The 23511-nt window shown below is 34.5% G+C and overlaps 1 protein-coding gene across 9 annotated transcripts in view; it reads left to right on the forward strand.

Moving 5' to 3' along the window:
- The window catches only part of LOC113514058 (voltage-dependent L-type calcium channel subunit beta-2), a 204184-nt gene that overhangs the window by 111343 nt on the left and 69330 nt on the right, over window positions 1-23511 (forward strand). For 7 of the 9 annotated variants that reach the window (XR_008253769.1, XM_052902715.1, XM_052902718.1 and 4 more), the window contains one exon: window positions 20897-20932. The exons of the other annotated variants lie outside the window; for them this stretch is intronic. Coding sequence is in view for 6 of the 7 variants with exons in the window: in XM_052902715.1 (XP_052758675.1) it covers window positions 20897-20932 (36 nt within the window). In the remaining variant the exon portion in view is untranslated. The remainder of the gene's footprint in view (window positions 1-20896; window positions 20933-23511) is intronic. 9 annotated transcript variants of the gene reach the window in all.

Here is a 23511-nt window from a genome sequence, read left to right on the forward strand (position 1 = left end):
GACATTTTGATTGCGTTGTCGTCGGCAATTGTGGTGTATTATAGTTATTTTATGGTAATACCAACATTTGGTCCCATTAGCCATAAGTTATGCGGAGGTGATGCGCGGGCAAAAATCTGTACTGTCTCTCGATTTGGTAACGGTAACCGCTGGCGCAGTGCTTGTGGTAAATATAAAGATGTCGCATTATAATATCTAACGAAATATTTTTATTTGGGTGAGTCTGTTTAATGTGATTAAGTGCGTTCATACCGAACTGTACCTTTTTTTTTTAATACAACTTAGAATGGCAAACAAGCTGACGGCCCACCTGATGGAAAGTGGTAATTGTCGCCTATAGACATGAGCAGTATCATGGATATAACAGAGCCCATGATACCTCCCATGCGTTGCCATTCCTGAGGACTCAAGTGTTATTCTTCTGTACCCTGTAAATTCATGTTATATCCCACCTTTCAAAACGAAACACAGCCATGCAAACACAACTGCTTCACGGTAGAAACACGAATGGGACAGAGGTACCCAAGCAATCGACTTTTTTACAAAGTCTCCCTCTGACAGAGTTATGAGGTAACAAACAAAAAAATACAATCGAATTTAGAACCTGCTTTATTTTGAAGGCGGTTGAAAATTGTATCTAGACGATGTTTGTATAAGGGATATATTAAAGAAAAAATAACACGAGGGACTTAATAGGAATAACAATAGCCAAAACAATAATATTGAAAATCATTGTCAGTCTTTATATGTTTGTTCCAATATCACGCCAAAACTACTGCACCAAATTGGATATGGTTTTTACAGATATATTTCTGAACGTCTAACTTAATATCTGGTATATATTTTATCTGTATATAACGTATCACGCCATCTAGAAGTGGTAGGTATATTTTAATAAATTTCTTGCATATGAAACACTCGCTTGCGAAGTAGCAGGCGAAAAGCCCGTATAAAATAAATATGACTGTAATGTTATGTCACTGTGAACGTATAAGGCAGTTTACCTGGTTTCCTAGCTCTAAGATGCAAATTAAGAAATTTTTAGTACCAATCAGTCTGAGAGACTTCTGCGACGCGATTTCTCACAATTTAAAATTGCTCTAATTTCATATAAGATATTTAAATGACTTTGTTACGATTATGTAACTTTGATTTATATCAGCTATTAAGCCACTAAGTACATAAAAATATATTAATAAATTTAATACAAAGACTGCAAAATTGAGAAATAAGATTCATAAAACTTACAGCAACTACATCTTCGCCACCAGAATTTAAAATAAAATTTTAAATTCAAAAATCGAACGAGCCGAAGACAACGAACCGCGGAGCATCATCTGTCAAAACCGTTCAATGTTTTTAAAAGGTCTTTAGAGATCGACCGACCCGACTTGTTATTGTTATTTATATTAAAACTGGCCGAATTGCCGAGCCCTTCGCACTTGGCGTTAGAAAAAAATAAGTAACTTTTTTAATGCGTTTCAATTGCTTCTTATTTTGAATAGATATAAAGTTGAGTTTCGTTCAATCTTTTCCTGTATATACTTTGTGTTCAACAAGGGTAAGGAATGCAACTGATTGCGCGCCTTATTTTTTGTGGGTGTGCAAGTGAGAGGTAAGACGAGCATGGGTCTTTTGCGATGTGCACTAATGGGGATTAGGTACGTTTTATTGTTCGGTGACTTATATTTCACGCGCCAAGATCTGACATTTTTATCTCGTGTATGAAAACGTATGACCTCGGAAATCGGAATTGATATTCCGATAAGAGACGGTTGTTTCGTAGTTTTAATTCTTTTTATGCATTTATATATTACTAGTAACATAGTGCGACTTCTCACGGGGAGATAGAATTTTCGAAAATAGCATATAGCCTACGTTATTTGATGATTACGTAGATTTTTATAGGTACAAGAATTTTTGAAATTAGTTAAGTAGTTTTGAGTTTAAATTTATATAAATATAGAATCGAGCCTCAAAAACGGGTCAACTTTTTGTCGGCTTATTGTCAAAGTTGCTGCATCTTTCCTTTATTAGTGTTCTACGAGTATATACTTACGCCCACAATGAATCTTGAAATACCTATATTTAATTATTTAATAAATATTATAAGTTTTTGCTCATTAAAAAGATGCAAAAATTATAACAGAAAATAATAGAATCACTTATAACTATTTATCACGCAAAATTGTATGAAACAGTTGACCCGCTTTTCTCGAAGCATTTGTATGGAGACACTCTATCTATATAATCTAAGTTTTTAAGTATATCTATTACAAACAAACCATTAAGTCTTGTTTTTTATAATATTAAAATACAAGTGGACTGAGGCGCCAAGAAGTAACAAACGAACAGACATACTCTCATTAGAAGTATTCAGTAAGAATTTATGTCTAGTAATAATGCGTATTGTAATAAATATTCTAATTATTATCAATGTTCTAGAACTTTCCATAGTGCTATAAATAGACACAAAATCGACTTCCCAAAACAATACGGCATTCTGTAGGGTTAGAACTAGTGTTACCCTAATTAATTGAAAGAAAATCGGGACTGTTTTTGTGCAATAATGAATGATATTTTTTTATCAACCGACTTAAAAACAGAAGAAGCTTCTCAATTCGGTTATATTCGTTCTTTTACTTCCATTAGTAATAAAATATAAATGTGTAACTATAATTCTGTATTTTGCCCCAAATGAATTATTATCCACTAAATATAGATAAAATAAAACTAAAAAAGGAACAATCGGATTAAAAAAAAAGAAAATAAATCTATTATGTAATGTCTAGTTAGATAGACCACCATTACCATTACCAAAAGTTCCACAACCATTCATATTAGTCATCAACTTCTGACAGTCATTTCGTCCACGCACGTTTTGCGATACGCGATTCATCTATACACGAGGGATTTTCAGGTAAATTATAGATTATTAGATTGCTGCTCGGAACCTAGTGTTAACCGTTCGACACCCAAAATTTTCGCAGTTTGATGGTCAATCTTCGAGTGTTGGCAGTCACACACATACTAATGGTAGCGGAATTAAACAAAGTAATTCTATTCAAATAACCAATGATATGTTCTGTTTTATTTGTTCTCCTTTAACCAGAGGTTGTCTGTAAGAGATTGCCCTAGCGATAAGACCGCCTTTTGTACCTTTATGTGTATATTTTAGTCTGCATTTTACGTTTCTGTATTTCACTTGAATTGTTTAATTGTCATTGTATATTTTTATGTTTCTAGTGCAATAAAGAGTTAAACAAATAAACAAAATATGAAATTCTACAAAATAACATCTAGTGTAGTAAAATATTTATTGGTAAATGACAATAAAATTGTATTATATAATATGTAAATACATTCAATTAACAATAAACTTACTGCGTACGTGCTGTTCAAAATACTTTCGAACTCGCCTGTATTCTAGTGATATTCTAGAAGAGTCACATAATCTCGTATTAACCTAGAAGAGTTACATAGATATAAACTTAAGGATAAATCCCATATAATCTAGTAATATCCTAGAAGAATTACATAGATTTAAACTTAAGGATATGTCCCACATAATTTAGTAATAACCTAGAAGAATTAGATACATTTAAGCTTAAGGATATGTCCCATATAATCTAGTAAAATCCTGGAAGAGTTACAAAGATTTAAGCTTAAGAATATGTTCCATATATTCTAGTGATATCCTAGAAGAGTTACATAGATATAATCTTAAGGATATGTCCCATATAATCTAGTAATATCCTAGAAGAGGTACATAGATTTAATCTCCAGGATATGTCCCATATAATCTAGTAAAATCCTAGAAGAGTTACAAAGATTTAAGCTTAAGAATATGTCCCATATATTCTAGTAATATCCTAGAAGAGTTACATAAATATAATCTTAAGGATATGTCCCATATAATCTAGTAATAGCCTAGAAGAGGTACATAGATTTAATCTCCAGGATATGTTCCATATAATCTAGTAAAATCCTAGTAGAGTTATATAGATTTCAACTTAAGGATATGCCCCACATAATCTAGTAATATCCTAGAAGAGTTATAAAGATTTAAGCTCCAGGATATGTCCCACATAAATAGGAACACGTAGACACAATGTCGGGAACTGCGGCGCGGCGGCGCGGCGTAATGTAGCGCATTGGGTCACATTGAAACCGGCCGTCCTTGCAACACTTGGGACTTGGCGTGCGTGCTTGCGGCCGTTACTTCGCCCCGTTCCAGACGGCTTACTGGTTTTTGTTTTGTATTTTAAGAGTCAGAGCTGCACCCTTTATATTTATTGGATCCGTGTGCATTAAGACCTGGAGACGACACGAGTATGCCATTTATATGAATAAATTCTTTGTTGTAAAATAAGATGACTATTTTATATATGTAACTGGGGATTTTTTTGTAGTGCGTGAAAATGGAATGGCAACCCCGCATGCGCTATCGGTATACGCTGGCGAGGCACCAGTGGTAGATGATAGGTGAGGATGAAGGCAAGCCAGTCGGTCCATCGTGAAGAATTCGACAAGGATTAACCACGATGGTGTCCAGGGGGAACCGCGTGGAATTCGACCTGATAGGGTATATTGATAGCAATGGGGACTAACCTCCCCATTACTAACAATCCCGTCTCCCCTGTAACTGGGGATGTTAAGTAAATTGATTGCTCATTTGATAAATGGTGATAACCGTCGTTTAACATTAAGGAGTACCACGGACAGAGCGGGTAGGGGTTATTAGTAATACGGATTATCAGCTCTGTTGTTAGCGATATAACTTGTCAGGTTTTTTTATACAACTTAGAATGGCAAACAAGCTGACGGCCTACCTGTTGGTAAGTAGTAACCGTCGCCTATAGACATAAGCAGTACTATGGACATAACAGTACACACACTTACTGTTTCGCCCCCATGCATTGCCATTCCTGAGGACTCAGGTGTTATTCCTCTGTACCCACTAAATTCACGCCATATCCCACCCTTCAAACCGAAACACAGCCATGCAAACACAACTGCTTAACGGTAGAAACACGAATGGGACAGAGGTACCCAAGCAAGGTTAACTTACACACGGTCTCCCTTGGAAACCATCGTACTGAATTCCAGGTGTATTCATCACGATGGGTCAACTGACCTGCCTTTTCATCCTCACCTATCTTACCTCAATGGTGCCTCGTCAGCGTGTACCGTTATTATAAATACAAGACTATCATGCCAGTATCTTATATATCACAAAAATAGGAGCACTCAATTTCTTAAAGTTAAAAACAAAAATCTCACACATAAATAACGAGCGTAATAGTTACTCGTTGAAAGTGGTAATAAATCGTCCGTTAGTATTCGAATTTTAATTGTATTCGATCACTGACGATCTAAACTTGATTATCGATTTAAAAAAAAAAAAAAAAAAAAAAAAATAGCGAGTCTGGACATATGTCTTGTAAAATTATAAAAGTTATTATACAGCAATATGATCTGTGATTAATATTGGTTAAATTTATTACATTATCAATTATTAAAAAGAACTATACTTGTACATCTTTACATGGTATAAAACACAGTCGCTTCCCGCCGTTTGTACGCTTATATCTTTTAAACCACGTAACGGATTTTAAAGCGGTTTCCATCAATAGATAGAGCGATTCAAGAGGAAGGTTTATATGTATAGTTTAATATTTTTTTATGTTAATTTGTTGAAACATGGTTTAACATGGTTAAACATGGTATGAAACATTGTTCAAGATGCCACAAGAAATAAAGTCAACTGAGAGCTTTCAACGAAAATGTTGAAATGTAACAAAATAATGTATGATAGAATTGTTCCTATTTATTATTATTTTTTTATACCACTGAGGTGGCAAACAAGCATACGGCCCACCTGATGGTAAGTGGATACCGTAGCCTATGAACACCTGCAATACCAGAGCTATTACGCGCGCGTTGCCGACCCTGAAGAAACCTCTTTACCCCCCTTTTGAAGAACCCCATGCTGTAGTCTCTTATTAGGACTACAAACAAGTCAGCATTGGCATTCTATATTATACAGATAGCTTTCTATAATATAACCTTTTAAATTTTTAAAAGAATGTACTGAGTAGCCGTGTCAGTCCCGGTGTAAGTTCTTTTTATGGGTGAAAATGGAATGGCAACCCCGCCTGCGCTAACGGTATATTATATACTGACCGGGCACTAGTGAAAGGTGATCGATGAGAATGAAAACAGGCCAGTTAGCCCATCATGATGAATTTATCAGGAATTAACCATGATAGTTTCCAGGGGGAACCACGAGGATGTCGATCTGGTTGGGTATATTGCTAGCAATGGGAGTTTTAGTCTCCATTACTAACAATCCCTTTCCCCCTGTGTCCCGGTATAAGTTAGGCCATTCCATCCTTTCCCGTAAGTATCGTAAGAGGCGACTAAGGGAGCTTATGGTCGAGGAATGTGCCTGCCAAGTGCGGCAAAATTCTAAGAGGGTAGCTTATGTTCAGTAGTGGACAGTTGATGATGATGATGACGATGATGAAATAAATAAATAAACTTTCGTTTTCAATCACATTGGAGTTTGAAAAATAAGAGTGAAATAGACTTATCCAATTTTATGGGCGATGTTTGAAATCTCATTGCATGACTGCAAACAAACTGGCGACCACAAAATCCGGCCTACATGTTGTGTGACAGGTCGCGAATAACAAATGTTACATTGAAACTTTTATATAATCGTTCCACGGTCGTAAACACGAACTTTTGTGATATTACCTCTAATACTACTTATTTATTAGGAATCCGTAATAGTAGAATTCTAATGGTTGTACAATTTATTGAAAAAATTAAAAGGAAAGCAAAGAACAACTGTTCATAATTTATAAATTTATTTTACAAATAAAACAAAAATTGTTTACAAAAACAGTTATTGTTAAAAACTGAACTAATGAACCGATTCTGGTAAAATTTCTATATCCAAATTGAAGTTGATGGAGAAAGAGCGCGGAAACAGATCGCCGTGTTGCAATGCTACATTAATCAGTGTTTCCATATATAAAATTTACTATTTTTGTTTATGGTTTTACAATAAAAAATATTTTATGTTAAAAAATAATATTGGATCTTAACAGAAGTATATACTTTTATAAAAAAAGATTTTTTAATCTAAAATTAAGTAAAGACAAAAATCGACAAAATGTTCGACAATCGAACATTCGAATTGTTCACATTTCACGGTATATTCGAATGCAGCGCGTTAGGGGGTAAGCCCTACGACTATCTCGTATATATAACCAAGATTAATAACGGTATTTTTAAATACTAGAGAGTTAGTCGCATTTATATGCACTTTTTTAAATCAGCGGGTCTACTAAATGAAATTCCGAAATTTCGGATTCAATTTCGTGTTTTTGTTTATACCAAAATCTGACCAATAAATGGAGTTTAACATTTCGTTCGTCGTACATCCTATCATAAAAGTCCAAAGGAACGATATTTTAACATTTTTAATATATCCAAACGGTATGTATTATATAATTTTAACATCAAATTTCTGTTTCGCTTGGCTCCGAAATTTCGGAAAACGTTTCATGGTAGGCCCTTAGTATCTAGTGTATCTCAATTTTTTTTATACGATTTACAATGACGAGCATGTACGTAAATTATATTTAACTGTAAAGTGTTGAAGTTTAATCATCTATTAACTGCTGGTATACCAAATAAATATGTAAATGACGGCCCACCTGATAGAAAGTGCTTCCGTCGCCTGAACAGTGTCATATGTTATATGATGTAGTGGGCCGTCTGTAGTACTCCTTAGGAGTTGTCGTTCCTGTTCACTTAAATCTTATGCCTCTTTTCCTTTAATTTCACCGCCATATTCTGTCACATATCACTTTTTTACTTTATCCGAGCAGTAAGCACTTTATATTATTCTCAATTTCGTGTATAATATAGTATATGTCATATATGTGTAAGTATACTTGTTATTTATATATATTTATTCGTTTATATATGTAATTTTAGTATGTATGTATATCAAAAATTACTAGTACCCCATTCGAGTATTCTGACACTTCCCTATGGTTGACTGGGAGAGAATGCTTTTAGCACTAAGTCCGCCATGTACACATATTTGTACTAATGAATAAATAAAAATAAATTAATTAAATATCACCAAAAGTCAAACTGCGGTTGCCAATCCGCCTACCAGGCATGGCAACTACTGGCAAATTCCCCTAAAGAAAGAGGGTATGTTCAGCAGTGGACGATACACGGCTGATGGTGAAGTGGGACGAAGAATTCCACCTAAATGAGTTTTTATGTATCCCAGACTAATATTTACAAGTTATAATTGTTTCTACACATAATATTAAAGACAAAGAAAGCCGCGGACAAGAACTAGTTCATTTATAAAGTAGCAAGGCGGTTTTTTATCGTCCACTTCGCCCTTCTAACACTGCGCGTTAAAGTTTTAGAAGGCTGTAAACGAAGTTTTACGAGTGACGCCGGGTTGGGGGGAGGAAGGGAGGAAATGTTTCGGGCTTAACATAGTTTATATGGTACCGTAATGGCTTACGCACAGTTAAAAGCGTTATTAAAATCAATTGTTTGTTTATATCACTCAAATAGATTCATCATTAGTGCCATAAACGTTTCTTCCAAAGGTCTGCAGTAATATGAAGCTACCTTCTAGTATTTCGGGAGTCTAGGATTAGATCAGCAAAATGCTGAATAAACTAACTATAATATATAGACAGTAGTTATTTCACAATTTTATATAGGTTAGCATTTTACGTAAACGATATATATATATATATATATATATATATATATATATATATATATATATATATATATATATATATATATACCAGAATAAATACATGTTGAATGATTGCTTAGGCTCTGAAATGAGCTCATTTTCGAAGTTTCTATCAACTACAATATAGGATTCAAAACCGCGGTTCTTTCAGCATCAGAAACGCGCGCGAGACATCCCTGATATTGCAGGTATCCACAGGCTACAGTGACCTTTTACAATCAAATGGGTTTTACGCTTGTTTGCTACTTTTGCGATATAAAAGAAGTTAAGGTATATGGAGAATTAAATAGCTAAATTCGTATATATGTATTTTTGTGACAATCGTGATATATTATTTTTTTCATTTGTAATAATTAAGAATAAAGCCTATTATTATCATCACCAGAGGGTGACTTATCTATATCTTTTACCAGAGGGAGACTTTGTACAAAAGTCGATTGCTTGGGTACCTCTGTCCTATTCGTGTTTCTACCATAAAGCAGTTGTGTTTGCATGGCTGTGTTTGCATGGATATGGCGTGAATTTACAGGGTACAGAGGAATAACACCTGTGTTACCATTCCTGAGGACACCCTGGGGGGGTGTCATATGCGAAACAGTATACTCTGTTATGCCCATGGTACTGCTCATGTCTATAGGCGACAGTTACCACTTTCCATCAGGTGGGCCGTCAGCTTGTTTGACATTCTAAGGTGTATAAAAAAGAACATAAAAATATCTTCCAGTTGTTAAAAATAAGAAGTGATTTATGTATAAAAATCATTATCATTATCATCGTATATCATCAATGGTTAACTGTCTACTGCTAAACATAGGTCTCCATCGTAAGGTTTTTTTTTTTTTTTTTTTTTTTTTTTTTTTTTTATGCAACTTAGAATGACAAACAAGCTGACGGCCCACCTGATGGAAAGTGGTAACCGTCGCCTATAGACATGAGCAGTACCATGGACATAGCAGACTATACTGTTTCACCCATGATACCCCCATGCGTTGCCATTCCTGAGGACTCAGGTGTTATTCCTCTGTACCCTGTAAATTCACGCCATATCCCACCCTTCAAACCGAAACACAGTCATGCAAACACAACTGCTTCACGGTTGAAACACGAATGGGACAGAGGTACCCAAGCAATCGACTTTTGTACAAAGTCTCCCTCTGGTAAGGTGGTCGCCAAGTTTGGCAGGCGGATTGGTTACCGCAGTTAGGTTTTTAGTGATGTTTTAAGAGAGACGCTGCTGCCCAACTCTCCATCATTAGGCTCTCTTAAACGCCTCATATGACACCCATGGGAAAGGAATGGGTGGCCCATTCGACATAGGAATCATACGGTAAAACGGTGTACAAAAATCGTAAGTAAGAATTAGATAAAGAAAAGTATAAAGCTTTTTTTTTTATACGAGCAACGAAATAGGAACGTTGGTTTCTAACTGTACACAATAATACATGTGAAGGTGTTATAAACATATGTTTGCAAAATTTTATTTCTAAACTTTACCATGTACACGGTGATTACACGTGACCCCATAAAACAGCAGTTGAATGCCAGAACGTACGAAAAGCGTATAATCATGTGGGATCAACAAAAAGTGATTTATTCCGATTGCAAATCGCACCTGCCGAAGGTACTTTGTTATTAGCAGAATTAATTAGTGTTTATAGCAAATATGTTTGCAGCTGCCATAACAAATACAGGTTATTATCGATTGATATTGTTAACAATTTCGTTTGTTAGTTAATTAAATTTTTTTTTTTACAAAGAAATAGCATTTTAAATTGTGACAAATTTGATGTGGGGTTTTCATGGGAGTGAATTATATCGATTGTTGAAGAAATAATTATAAAAATGAAATCAGAATTTCTGAAGATATAGTGTAACATTCGTATAATAGAAAATACCAGAGGGAGACTTTGTATAAAAGTCGTTTGCTTGGGTACCTCTGTCCTCTTCGTGTTTCAACCGTGAAGCAGTTGTGTTTGCATGGCTGTGTTTCGGTTTGAAAGGTGGGATATGGCGTGAATTTACTGGGTACAGAGGAATAACACCTGAGTCCTCAGGAATGGCAACGCATGGGGGGTATCATGGGCGAGACAGTATACTCTGTTATGTCCATGCTACTGCTCGTGTTTATAGGCGACGGTTACCACTTTCCATCAGGTGGACCGTCAGCTTGTTTGCCATTCTAAGTTGTATAAAAAAAAGATAGATATATAATTTATTTGTATTACTTACAGCACACAAATAACAACAGACATAAAACAAAATCACTTCCCGTCTGTTTGTCCCTATGTATGCTTAGATTTTTAAAACTACGCAACGAATTTTGATGCGGTTTTTTAATAGATAGAGTGATTCGAGAGGAAGGTTTATATGCATAATATATTAGAGAAATACTGGTAATTTTATCATACTTGTAAGTACGTTACGATAAATTATATATATATATATAGATATATATATATATATATATATATATATATATATATATTCCACGCACAACCACTCTTTGGAATCAACTACCAGCAACAGTATTTCCGAACCGATACGACAACATAACCTTCAAGAAATGAGTATATTCCTTTTTAAAAGGCCGCAGCACACCTGCAATGCTTTTCGGGTCGTTTGCCCTCTGTATTATAAAAAAAACCCATGCGAAGCCAGGGTGAGTCGCTAGTGATGTACATAAGGTCGCTTAACAAATTGTTGTCTAAAAAAATACTCGTTCATACAACTCTTTTGAGAAAGATTGGAGTTAACAACGACTAAGCTAATTAAAAGTTATGCTCAAAGGAGTTCGAGAGGTGGTGTCTACCCTCAAAAAGGTTGCAGTATAGAGAGTTGAGTCTGTATATATAACTGTAATATTATACGGTTTGTATGTTCTAATTTAGCTTAAAAATAATGTATTGTAAACAAGTGAACGTGACTAGAGACCGGACTGTTAATTTTAATAATTTTTTAATTTTTTTCTCTGACACCCGGGTGGTACTATCCCATGCGATGCCATTTCCGAAAACAAAGGTGTTATTGTTTGTTGTATATGTATATATATATATATATATATATATATATATATATATATATATATATATATATATATATATATATATATACGAGGTCTGTCCGGAAAGTTCGTATAAAAGTGTTCTGGAATGCGAGAAAGAGGAGTGGGGAGGCCAGGTAAGCGCAGGACCCCTTCCTTATGTCCCTAACAATGCTTCAGTTCTGGTCTGACCGCCGTGCGGTGCGAACTGGCTTGTCACGCCATCTGTGAAGTTACCTCTTAACGAAACCCCGTCGGCATGGAGCCCGCTTCCGTTGAAGAGCAGCGCGTCGTAATCAAGTTTCTCTCGAAACTCGGCAAGAATGGCCGTGAAATTTTTGCCGATCTCAGAACAGTTTATGGGGATGATGCTGTGAAGGAACCAACCGTCCACAAGTGGCTAAAAAGATTCAGAGAGGGCCGAGACAATGTTGATTGTTTTTTTCGATGTTCGGGGGATTGTCCATCAAGAATTCGTCCCTCCAGGCCAGACAGTTGATGGAAAATTCTACGTCGATGTGCTCAGACGCCTCAAAGCTCGTGTGGCACGAGTTCGTCCAGAATTGGCGCGAGAGGGGCGTTGGATTCTTCACCACGACAATGCCCCTGCCCACACCTCTCTTGTTGTCCGTGAGTTTTTGAGTAAAAATTCCATTACGGTGACCGAACACCCCCCTAGTCGCCGGATTTGGCCCCGTGTGACTTCTTCTTGTTCCCAAAAACCAAATTGGTACTTCGGGGGCGGCATTTGGGGGACATAAATGAGATAAAAAAACTAGCACGCGACGGGGCAGCTGAGAAACCTACAACCAGAGGACTTTCAAGGAGCCTTCTCACAGTGGAAACGGCGTTGGCACAAGTGCATTATGTCACAGGGGGAGTACTTTGAAGGGGATAAAATTGATTTACCTGAATAATTGTAAAATAAAATTTTTAAAAAACTTTTATACGTACTTTCCGGACAAACCTCGTATGTATATATATATATATATATATATATATATATATATATATATATATATATAGACTCTATCGTTTCCTCCAAAAGATTACAGTAGTAAAATTATTATAAATACAAACGATTACAAGAAATGATCACAATGAGAAAACAATAGGCGGCCTTATCGCTAAAAGCGATCTCTTCCAGGCAACCTTTGGATGGAGAGAAGTAATAAACAATTTGATCGGAGGCATGATGAAAAATTTGTCTTTTTTCAATACATATGGAGATGTAATACATGCAATAGTATAAATATATATGATATATCATTACATTTATTATAAAAGTGAAATATATATAAATAAATCTTAGATTATATAGATAGTGCATCGAGCCTCAAAAACGGGTCAACTTTTTGTCAATTAATTGTCACATTAGCTGACTTATTTTTTTTTTATCAGTGTTTTATATACTTACGCATACAATGTATCTTGACGTGTATATATTTAATAAATAAAATGAGTGTTTACGCATTAAAAAGATGCAGAATTTATAAGACAAAATAAATATTGATATTATAAAGGAATCACTCATAACTATTTATAACGCAAAATTGTATGAAAATGTTGACCCGCTTTTCGAAGCATTTGTATGGAAACACTCTATCTATATAATCTAAGATTTAAATATAAACAAATTTGCAATATTTAGCTAACTTCAAAATAGAGGTGATGAACCATTAGCGAGGTAAACCGGCTATATTGGATTAAACCCCACCTCAATACCGTCAATCCAGGGATGGAACAAGGGAACGGTGCATTTTCCACGCTTTCCGTGGCAGTTTTCAGCGTTGATTGAAAGGCGGCGGATGCGCGCTCCCCTGAACTAGGTCAGTACCTCAGCGGCGCTGACTGCGACGATGGCTCCGCCCCACGGCTAGGGTTGCCACCTGTAGTTTATAATTGCATTGTATCTTATTTTGAGCAGCTTATACTCTATATTTAAAAAAAAATACGCGTGGAATACTTTATACGTAAAGTACTTTTTATATTTATGAATGTATTGAAGTAATAATATTTACTAATATAAAAAATGTGAAAGTAAATTTGTTTGTTTGTTACCCATTGGTGCTTTAAAGGTTTAATCAATCAACATGAAATTTGGTATACATATACTAAATGAAATATGGTCCCGGCATAGAATAAACCACCCCTTCCTTTCGCGTGGGTGTTGTAAGAGGCGACTATGGGAACTTAATGATCGAGGGTTGGATAAGCAGCGTCCCTCTTAAAGCATCTTTAAAGCCTAACAGCGGTTGTCAATCCGCCTGCCAAGTATGGCAACTTTTAGTAAAAATAGTAGTTTTATAGGAGAGGGCTATGTTCAACAGTGGACAGGTAACGTTTAATATAATAATACTACATGGAATGGAGCAGGACATAGATGTGTTTATCCTGAACTGTTTTACTCTGGACTTTGTCCCACTCGTATTTCGTGAAGAAGGTGCACTTGCATAGTTATGCTTCAGTTTGAAGGGTAAATACTAGGGTACCCATTTCTATCTGTTCTCCTTCAACCAAAGGTTGTCTGTAAGAGATTGCCCTAGCGATAAGACCGCCTTTTGTACCTTTATATGTATATTTCAATCTGTATTTATGTTACTGTATTTCACTTGTCATTGTATATTTTTGTTTATGGTGCAATAAAGAGTTAAATAAATAAATATGATAGTAAAATTACAAGGTACGGAATCACAACTCCTTGGTCCCCAGGTGTTCCTGAGCAACGCATGAAGGGCATCATGGTCGTCACAGTAGTTCTATTTAGCAAATGTGTGCGATTAAACAATATTTAATCGTAAAATATATAATTGTCAGTACTTTATTCTGATAAAAAGTCGCAACCCTATACACAGCACTTAGCCCTCTTTGTTTACTTCAAAGATGATAAAAGCGTAATAAAATCCTGTAAATAATAGTTTAAATAAAGAAGTAAATTATTTGAATTATGTTCGGAAGAAAACAAACTTAATGTATTTATATAATTAACGTAAAAAGTTGAAGAAATATTAAAAATTACATGTCAAAATTTTATATATATATATATATATATATATATATATATATATATATATATATATATATATATATATATATATATATATATGCCGGATATGGAACATTTGTAAGTTACCATTGGCTGTTACAACCTCAAGAGTAAGTATAAAGTAGTAACTATAAGGCGGAAATATAACAGTGAAATACAGGCCTTATAATTAATAACACCTTAGTTTCCGGGAATGGCATCGCATGGCATACCTATAAGCCTTATCAGCTAATAACAGAGGCTGTAGCTGAGGCAGTCTCTAGTAGTTTATAACTTAACTAAATCAGATTCAATTCATCTCATTTATTAAAGATTGTGTCCCACAAAAAAAACTACTTCAGTTGCGATAAAACCAGTTGTTTTGATCTAAAAATTAAGCTGCTACACCGATTTTGATAAAATTTTCATAGGACCAATCTGTAAGCATGTCCTTTCAGATAAAATAACTGATTGACTTTCCAAATAAGTTATTTTACCTGAAATCCTTTCAGATAAAATATTTTAACTGATTTGGAAAATAGAATTTTCCAAATCAGTTTAGAACTGACGGAGTTATGAGGTGGTACACATATATAAAAAAAATGCAGCCGAATTGAGAACCTCCTATTTTTTTTACAACACAGGCGACAAACGAGCATACGGCTCACCTGATGGCAACTGACTACCGCCGCCCATGATCACCCGCAACACCAGAGGCATTGCAGGTGTGCTAACTTCTTAAAGTCAATTGAAAAGACCTCTAAATTAAATATATAAGGATACAGTTATATATTGCCACAGTGCGGTTTCTCCAATACGCAAATACATACATTAATATTGTTATTAAACTTGCTTAATATTTACCTGTACGGACATATAGTGCTGATTCAAAATTCATAATTATACCTAAGAGTATAACCTTGTTGGTTTGGAAATTCAATGAGTCACTGGCTTTTTGTAAATGGAAAAATATATTTTTTTATTTTTTTATTTAACTCTTTATTGCACCATAAATAAAAATATACAATGACAAGTGAATAATTCAAGTGAAATACAGTAACATAAATATAGATTGAAATATACACATAAAGGTACAAACGGCGGTCTTATCGCTAGAACAATCTCTTGCAGACAACCTTTGGTTAAAGGAGAACAGATAGAAATGGGCAGGTGGTGCAAGAGTGAATTAATTAATGGATGAAAAATAAAAGTGTACTAGTCTAGAAATTCATTACGCAACCCACTCATGTGAGCCGTGTAGTGAAGGATGTTGCAACTGAACGTTGCTTTATTTGTAAATGTTTAAAGCCTAATTTCACCAGAGGGAGACTTTGCACAAAAGTCGATTGCTTGGGTACCTCTGTCCCATTCGTGTTTCAACCGTGGAGCAGTTGTGTTTGCATGGCTGTGTTTCGGTTTGAAGGGTGGGATATGGCGTGAATTTACAGGGTACAGAGGAATAACACCTGAGTCCTCAGTAATGGCAACGCATGGGGGGTATCATGGGCGAAACAGTATACTCTGTTATGTCCATGGTATTGCTCATGTCTATAGGCGACGGTTACCACTTTCCATCAGGTGGGCCGTGAGCTTGTTTGCCATTCTAAGTTGTATAAAATAATTTGAAATTTGGTACAAAAGTCGGTTGCTTGGCTTTACAGTTCAATGATTAAAATAAATATAGTTTTAATGAATAAAGGGGTCAGTCTTTAGCTTAACTTAGCTTTGTTTTGCTCTTTTTAAGGCAAAGCAATAAGTTGAGTTGTGACCATTTTGTGTTGCTGTGGCACACGCATGAGGAGAAGGACTGTATTTTTTTCTTTTTTCACTGTATACTTTATGTATTTTTGTTTGTGTGCTGTATGTAATGCAAATAAATTATCTATCTATCTATTTTGTCAATAGGTAAATATAATATAATATTATATATAGGACAAAAGAAATTATATACAAATAAAATTTTGTTGTTTCACAAACAATATCAAAGCGGCACTTACGGTTTAGGTAACTGACAAATAGCTCGCGTGAATCAGCGTTATTTACATCGGAAAGTGGTTACAATTCGTATCGATTACTCGTTTACCACCGCCCATTATCGTACCAATCGAGATTGTGCCTAATAATCGGGGTTTTTACCCCAACACTAATTCGGTATGATTCGTTCGAACTCAATAAAATGTTGCCGAACGCACCTGTCGCTTCGAGCTCATGTCAGACGTATTTTGGCATCGAATAGGCATGGGAACACGATATATCGATAAACTCGAAATCGATAGTTGCTAATGGATAATAATGAGATAGTAACCCTGCCTGTGGTATCGGTATACACTGACGGGGCACCAGTGAGAGATGATAAGTGAGAATGAAAAGGCATGTCAGTTGGCCCATCTTGACGAATTCAACGATAAATTAGTAACAATAGTTTCCAGGGCGAACCGTATGGAGGTCGTATAGGAGGTATATTAATAACAATGGGGACTTACCTCCCCATTACTAACAATTCCTTCCCCCGCCCCCGAGTTCGATAATTACGTAATAGTGATCTGTTAATGTAATCAATTTCGTATAACTTAAATTCGCGCAGAAATTAATGTTTAATTTTAAATATTACGTGTTCTATGTATATAAATATGAAGACGAGACTGTCTGGTGTAATAAAATCAATATATATAATAAAATCGTAACTAGTCGCTGTCTATACATGGAGGATATATAAGAAAAAGTATTATAGGGGGGCTTTATTAACGCAATAGAACCCAAAACAATGATTTGTATAATTCTTGTCTGTTTGTCTTTACGTTTGCGTACGCTAATCTCAGAAAAGGCTTAACCGATTTGAATCCAGTTTTCACTAATCGTTGCGGTTTGCTCTACTTAACATTTAGTGTATGTTTTATTTCAATTAGTTCATAAATAAAAAAGTTATATCAATCTAAAGAATCACATATAAAATGCTATAAAATAACCGATCAGTTGTTGGCTGAAACTTTATGAATGTATTAGATACGTAATTATTATTAAGGTATATAATACAATACAAGACTCATCTATAATACAATACAGATTCATGAAGACTTCCAATAGAATGATATACAGGAACTATATAGTTAAAAGCGAGCAACGCCGCGGGAAACGTCCAGTTCTAACTAAAATTGTATTAAACACTTTATAGATGACTGGTTAGTCAGCTTTTACCTCGAATTAATTATAATTATGTATGTATATTGAGATATATCTCAAAAAATTATGTATGTATAGATGATATGTTTCGTGGATTGTCGTCTCATTAGCATCAAATGTAATAATTTAAATTTAAACAAATCATTAGTTGATTTCGAAATATTTTTAAATCTGTGTTACAAAGTATATTTGATTAAATACTCTAAGCATTGTCTGTAATCCAGTTGTTCATAGAAAACTATAATATATTATATTCAGAAATACTTGAAACGGTGAACATTCTAGAAGTTGAAGAATCCTTTTTACGAAAGTTTTAATAGAATGAAATTTCAATTGAATTACTTTTTTTTTATACGACTTAGAATGGCGAACAAGCTGACGGCCCACCTGATGGAAAGTGGTAACCGTCGCCTATAGTCATGAGCACTACCATGGACATAACAGAGTATACTGTTTCGCTCATGATACCCCCCATGCGTTGCCATTCCTGAGGACTCACGTGTTATTCCTCTGTACCCAGTAAATTCACGCCATATCCCACCCTTCAAACCGAAACACAGCCATGCAAACACAACTGCTTCACGGTAGAAACACGATTCACGGTTCCTATCTAGGTACTATAAAATGATTTAACATTAAGAGCCTTAATTGATAAATTAAATAGTATCGACATCGATAACGTAGCATGCATCCCTATTACGTATGGCGAATAACCATAATGGTCATTTCAGTAATAGCATGTCGGACAATGCATGCGAATGCATGGCACCCGCGGGATCGGCGCTGGAAAGAGGGGAGGGGGGAGAGTGTAGGGTGCGCAAGGGCAGCCTCGTGCCCTTCACCGTGGGTCACCTTGCGCAGGTACATGCGCGTGCGCCTATTGTGCGCGCAACCTGACACCAAAATGTAACCTACAATTAAACGACTCCATATTTCTACCTTATACGTTACAAAATAAAGTACATATTCCTATTCCATTTTCATGTTACTTACACTGTATTGGATTGTAATTCTAACAAGTTCCAATTTCGGCTTTGAATTTTTAAAAACCAATTGCATTTTATAGGTGAGCGTGACAGGATAATTTAAGAAAGGAAGAATCGTATTGCCTTTTTTGTTGACGTTACTCATGCGAAGTGTCTGTTATTGTTTTTGCTGGCCGTACATTTTTTTGCGACGCTTTGTTTCGTTGCGATTTTAATACACGTAATAGGCAACGAGTAATAATTTAAGTGTTTGAGACTCGTTTCTGGTATAATTACGCGTCTGCGTTGTTAAAGATCGTACATGAATATTCTATTAATAGTGTTCGGTATTGATACGTGATCATAATCATCTAATTAAAACGATTGCATATATATATATATATATATATATATATATATATATATATATATATATATATATATGCGCAAATCTGATAATTATTTTATAGATAGATAGATAGATACTTTTTATTGTTTCCTCCAAAAGATTACAATAGTAAACTTATTATAGATATAAACAATTACAAGAAATAATCACAATGAGAAAACAATGGGCGGCCTTATCGCTAAGAGCGATCTCTTCCAGGCAACCTTTGGATGGAGAGGAGTAATTATAAACAGTTTGATGAATTTTAATGAATTAGAAAGAAATTATACGAGTTTGTTACTTTAATATTATATATATATATATATATATATATATATATATATATATATATATATATATATATATATATATATATATATATATATATATATATATATATATATATATATATATGGGATATTGGGATTTCCTTCAGGTGTCTGTGTAATTTTAAATTATTATAAAATTGAGTCACAGTGAAAACTATTCACGGTTCCACTGAATTAGTACCGACATATTTCGATGCAGTTTTCTAACAACATTGTTCCTTCACCTGGAATTGAATGCAAAAAGACAATATTTATTCCTCGGAACTGATGAGTCGTCGGCGCGTACGGTTTTCCTGCAGCAAGATCTTTCGCTTGGCTTTCTTCTTAGAATATTCTAAATGAGTCACGACTCACCCTTCATTTGGCGCAGTGCATATTATTATGTACTTATATTTATATATCTCGTAATTTTTAATGAATGAGTATACTTTATTTGTATTATACGAGTACATTATAGGGGAAAAACAAAACAATTTACAAACACAACGATACAATTGTATAAGTACAGTGAGGCGCTCTTATTGCTGAGAGCAATCTTTTCAAGACAACCTTAGGCTAATGGACTAATTGTTGTACAAGTAGGTATTGTATAATTAATGTGTGTTTCATTCGTTTTAAAATAAATACTCGTGCAGCCAGTGAAATTTCTAGGCAATAATATTAAATTTATAATGATGCCATTATCATTATATCAACCTTTGATTGTCTACTACTGAAGATAGGCTTCCTCCTTGGAGTGCTTTGCCGGTAGTTACCACTCTTCGCAGGTGGCAACTACAGTTAGGCTTTGGTGATGTTTTAAGAGGGATGCTGCTGTCCATCTCTCGACAATTAGATTCCCTTTGTCACCTCTTACGACACGTACGGAAATAGAAGGGATGGCCCATTCTATGCCGGGACTAAACAGCAAATTACAATGTTGTTATTTTTTTTTTTTATAAACAATTCACTTTCAAAATAGTCCCAGACTATTTTTATAATAGTTGATATATTTTTTTATTTTTGTACTCGGTTATTGTCTGACAAAATTACAGAAAAATAATTAAAAACAATACAATTAAAATCTTAAAAACGACTCCACCTATACTCGTTGATGCGTTTACTTTCTTTTCTTTATAAATACAATTAAAGCAGGATATTTATTGTTTGTTCCACAGGAATCCTCGCCTACATTGACGCTAATATCGTCGAAGGTAAGTCGAATGCCAAATAAAAAAAAAAAATAAAGCAGCATATCATGCTATCATTGCCATCGCTTTACTGGTAAAAACAATCAAATATCCTGCGCCATGTTGTTACGTTCCTTTTTTAATTTTTTTTGTCGTCAAAACGCATTGAGAGTATTGTGGAGTTATGAAATATTAAAAAAAATAGTGTTATACAAATTGCGAAATCTTTGCATGGATTTGTTTTTGTATAACATTAAATATGTTTTAAATGAAAACTTGTATCTAAATAATGCATGACTTAGAGCATACTTCATCATTCGACATCGCTATAAATGTGTAATTTGTAAGTATGTTAGTGTAAAATGGTATATTTATTTGCATAAGTGTTAAGTATCTTGAAGTAGTTTATTCTAAGTATTTGCGTACGTAAACTGGTATTTCTAAGTATGAATCTATATAACTTGGAAGTATCTTAAAGTAGTTTTAATATTATTAGTAAGTAAATTCCATGTTTTTAATGGACGTTAAAAGTAGAGAGTTCTAAATTATTTTTGTGTATTAATTTTGTTAATAATTTAAACTATACTCACTGTTTGTTTAAAACAATATAAAGAAGTGTTTTTGACATTTAAAACTGCCATTTTTCGCAGAATGATACCTTCAACTACCTTTATCATCGCACCGCTTGCTATCGTCAGGGAATTCATCCTCACACCTGACAACCTAAATGATCACGTACAATGCGGGTTCAAAGATGTTTTCTTCCGTGAACACTTAGGCTGTGGAGTGAGCTCCCTGCCGAGGTTTTCCCTAGATCAAGTTTACTACTCGTACAGTAAGGAGTTCTTAAAAAAGGGTGTATTACGATTTCTTCAGAGTTGGTAACATGTATGTGACGTTCCTAGTGTTGCAGGCATCCATAGGCTGCAGTGACCATTTATCATCAGATGGGCTGTTACAGGTTTCTTTGTCACTTTTGTGTTTTAAAAAAAGAATCCTGATTGTTTCAAAGTAAAATCTGCTTGAAAATATACCGTTCCGTGTTCCAAATTCAAATACATTTAATATGTAACGTAACATCTTATCGTATACCGATGCGTTTTAATTTTAAAATAAGAATATGCATAAAATACGTTTATTTAGTAACTTTTTAATATTGTTTCTGCATACCCTAATGGGAGACAGGCGTGACAGATATACATGATATATGACAGATATGTATGTATGTATGTTGTAACTTTTTTCAATAATTTCAGGTAGGCAAAATAGTAGTATATAATATAGTAGGCATAATTTCAAACGGCTTATAAAATTTTGTCACCATACTGTACTATACGTTTATTTATTTTATTATATGTTAAATATTTATTTAATTTACTCTCAAATAACTTATTCATCATCATCATCAATTCAGCCATTATCCGGCCATAACTAGACATAGGTCTCCCCCATAGATTACCATAAAAAACGTTCCTGAGTCAACTGCATCTATTGATCCTGCAATGTATTTGAGATCGTGTCTCCATCTCGTAAGGGGTTGTCGTACACTGCATTTGCCCGTACGGGGTCACCTAACAAGAACCATTCTTCCCCATCCGTTGTCGGTTCTTCGAGCTATATGGCCAGCCCATTGTCACTTCACTTGCTTATCTTTCGGGCTATGTCGATTATATCTTTTTTTTTTTTTTTTTGCGAATCCTCGTTTCTTAATAATAATAAATAACTTATTATTTAAAAGTATATAAAACTAGTAAAGATCTGTATACTGAGTCCATCGAATCGTTCAAAAACCCCTTGTTTATTTTTATATCCTGTTTAGAAGCTGTAATATATTATTATCTAAATGTAACGTGTCAGAATTGGCCGCTAAATGTCATTAAATACATGTCATTCTGAATTATTATGAGCGAAATATATCACTTTGGGTAACAGCTCTTATCTCAAAATCTGTAAGTCAAGTTTAATTAGAAATCCGCGTGTTATATATAAATAGGAGTTTATATATTTAAATATAACATCTAACAAAACGATACATAAAGTGGCTGGATTAATTGACTGTACAAAATATAGCTGTTTTTTTTCTTACAAAATTTATTATTTTTCTATTAGTCTTCTATTGTACCTGTGACTTTGTCTTTTTTTTTTTATACAACTTAGAATGGCAAGCAAGCTGATGGCCCACCTGATGGAAAGTGGTAACCGTCGCCTATAGACATGAGCAGTAGCATGGACATAACAGAGTATACTGTTTCGCCCATGATACCCCCCATTCGTTGCCATTCCTGAGGACTCAGGCGTTATTCCTCTGTACCCAGTAAATTCACGCCATATCCCACCCTTCAAACCGAAACACAGCTATGCAAACACAACTGCTTCACGGTTGAAACTCGAATGGGACAGAGGTACCCAAGCAATCGACTTTTGTACAAAGTCTCCCTCACGTATATTTGTATAAAAACAATTAAAACAGATTATCTATACATTTGTATTATATTTACATTTCTTTAAAAGATATATTTAAAATATTCCGGATTTAGGCTTATCAAACTTTTACTTTATAAATATTATAAATAATTATGTAAATTGTTTTTTAATAAAGCAAA

Source organism: Galleria mellonella, unplaced genomic scaffold, assembly GCF_026898425.1.
Source record: "Galleria mellonella isolate WM207_F2 unplaced genomic scaffold, CSIRO_AGI_GalMel_v1 utg93, whole genome shotgun sequence".
Lineage (NCBI taxonomy): Eukaryota > Metazoa > Arthropoda > Insecta > Lepidoptera > Pyralidae > Galleria > Galleria mellonella.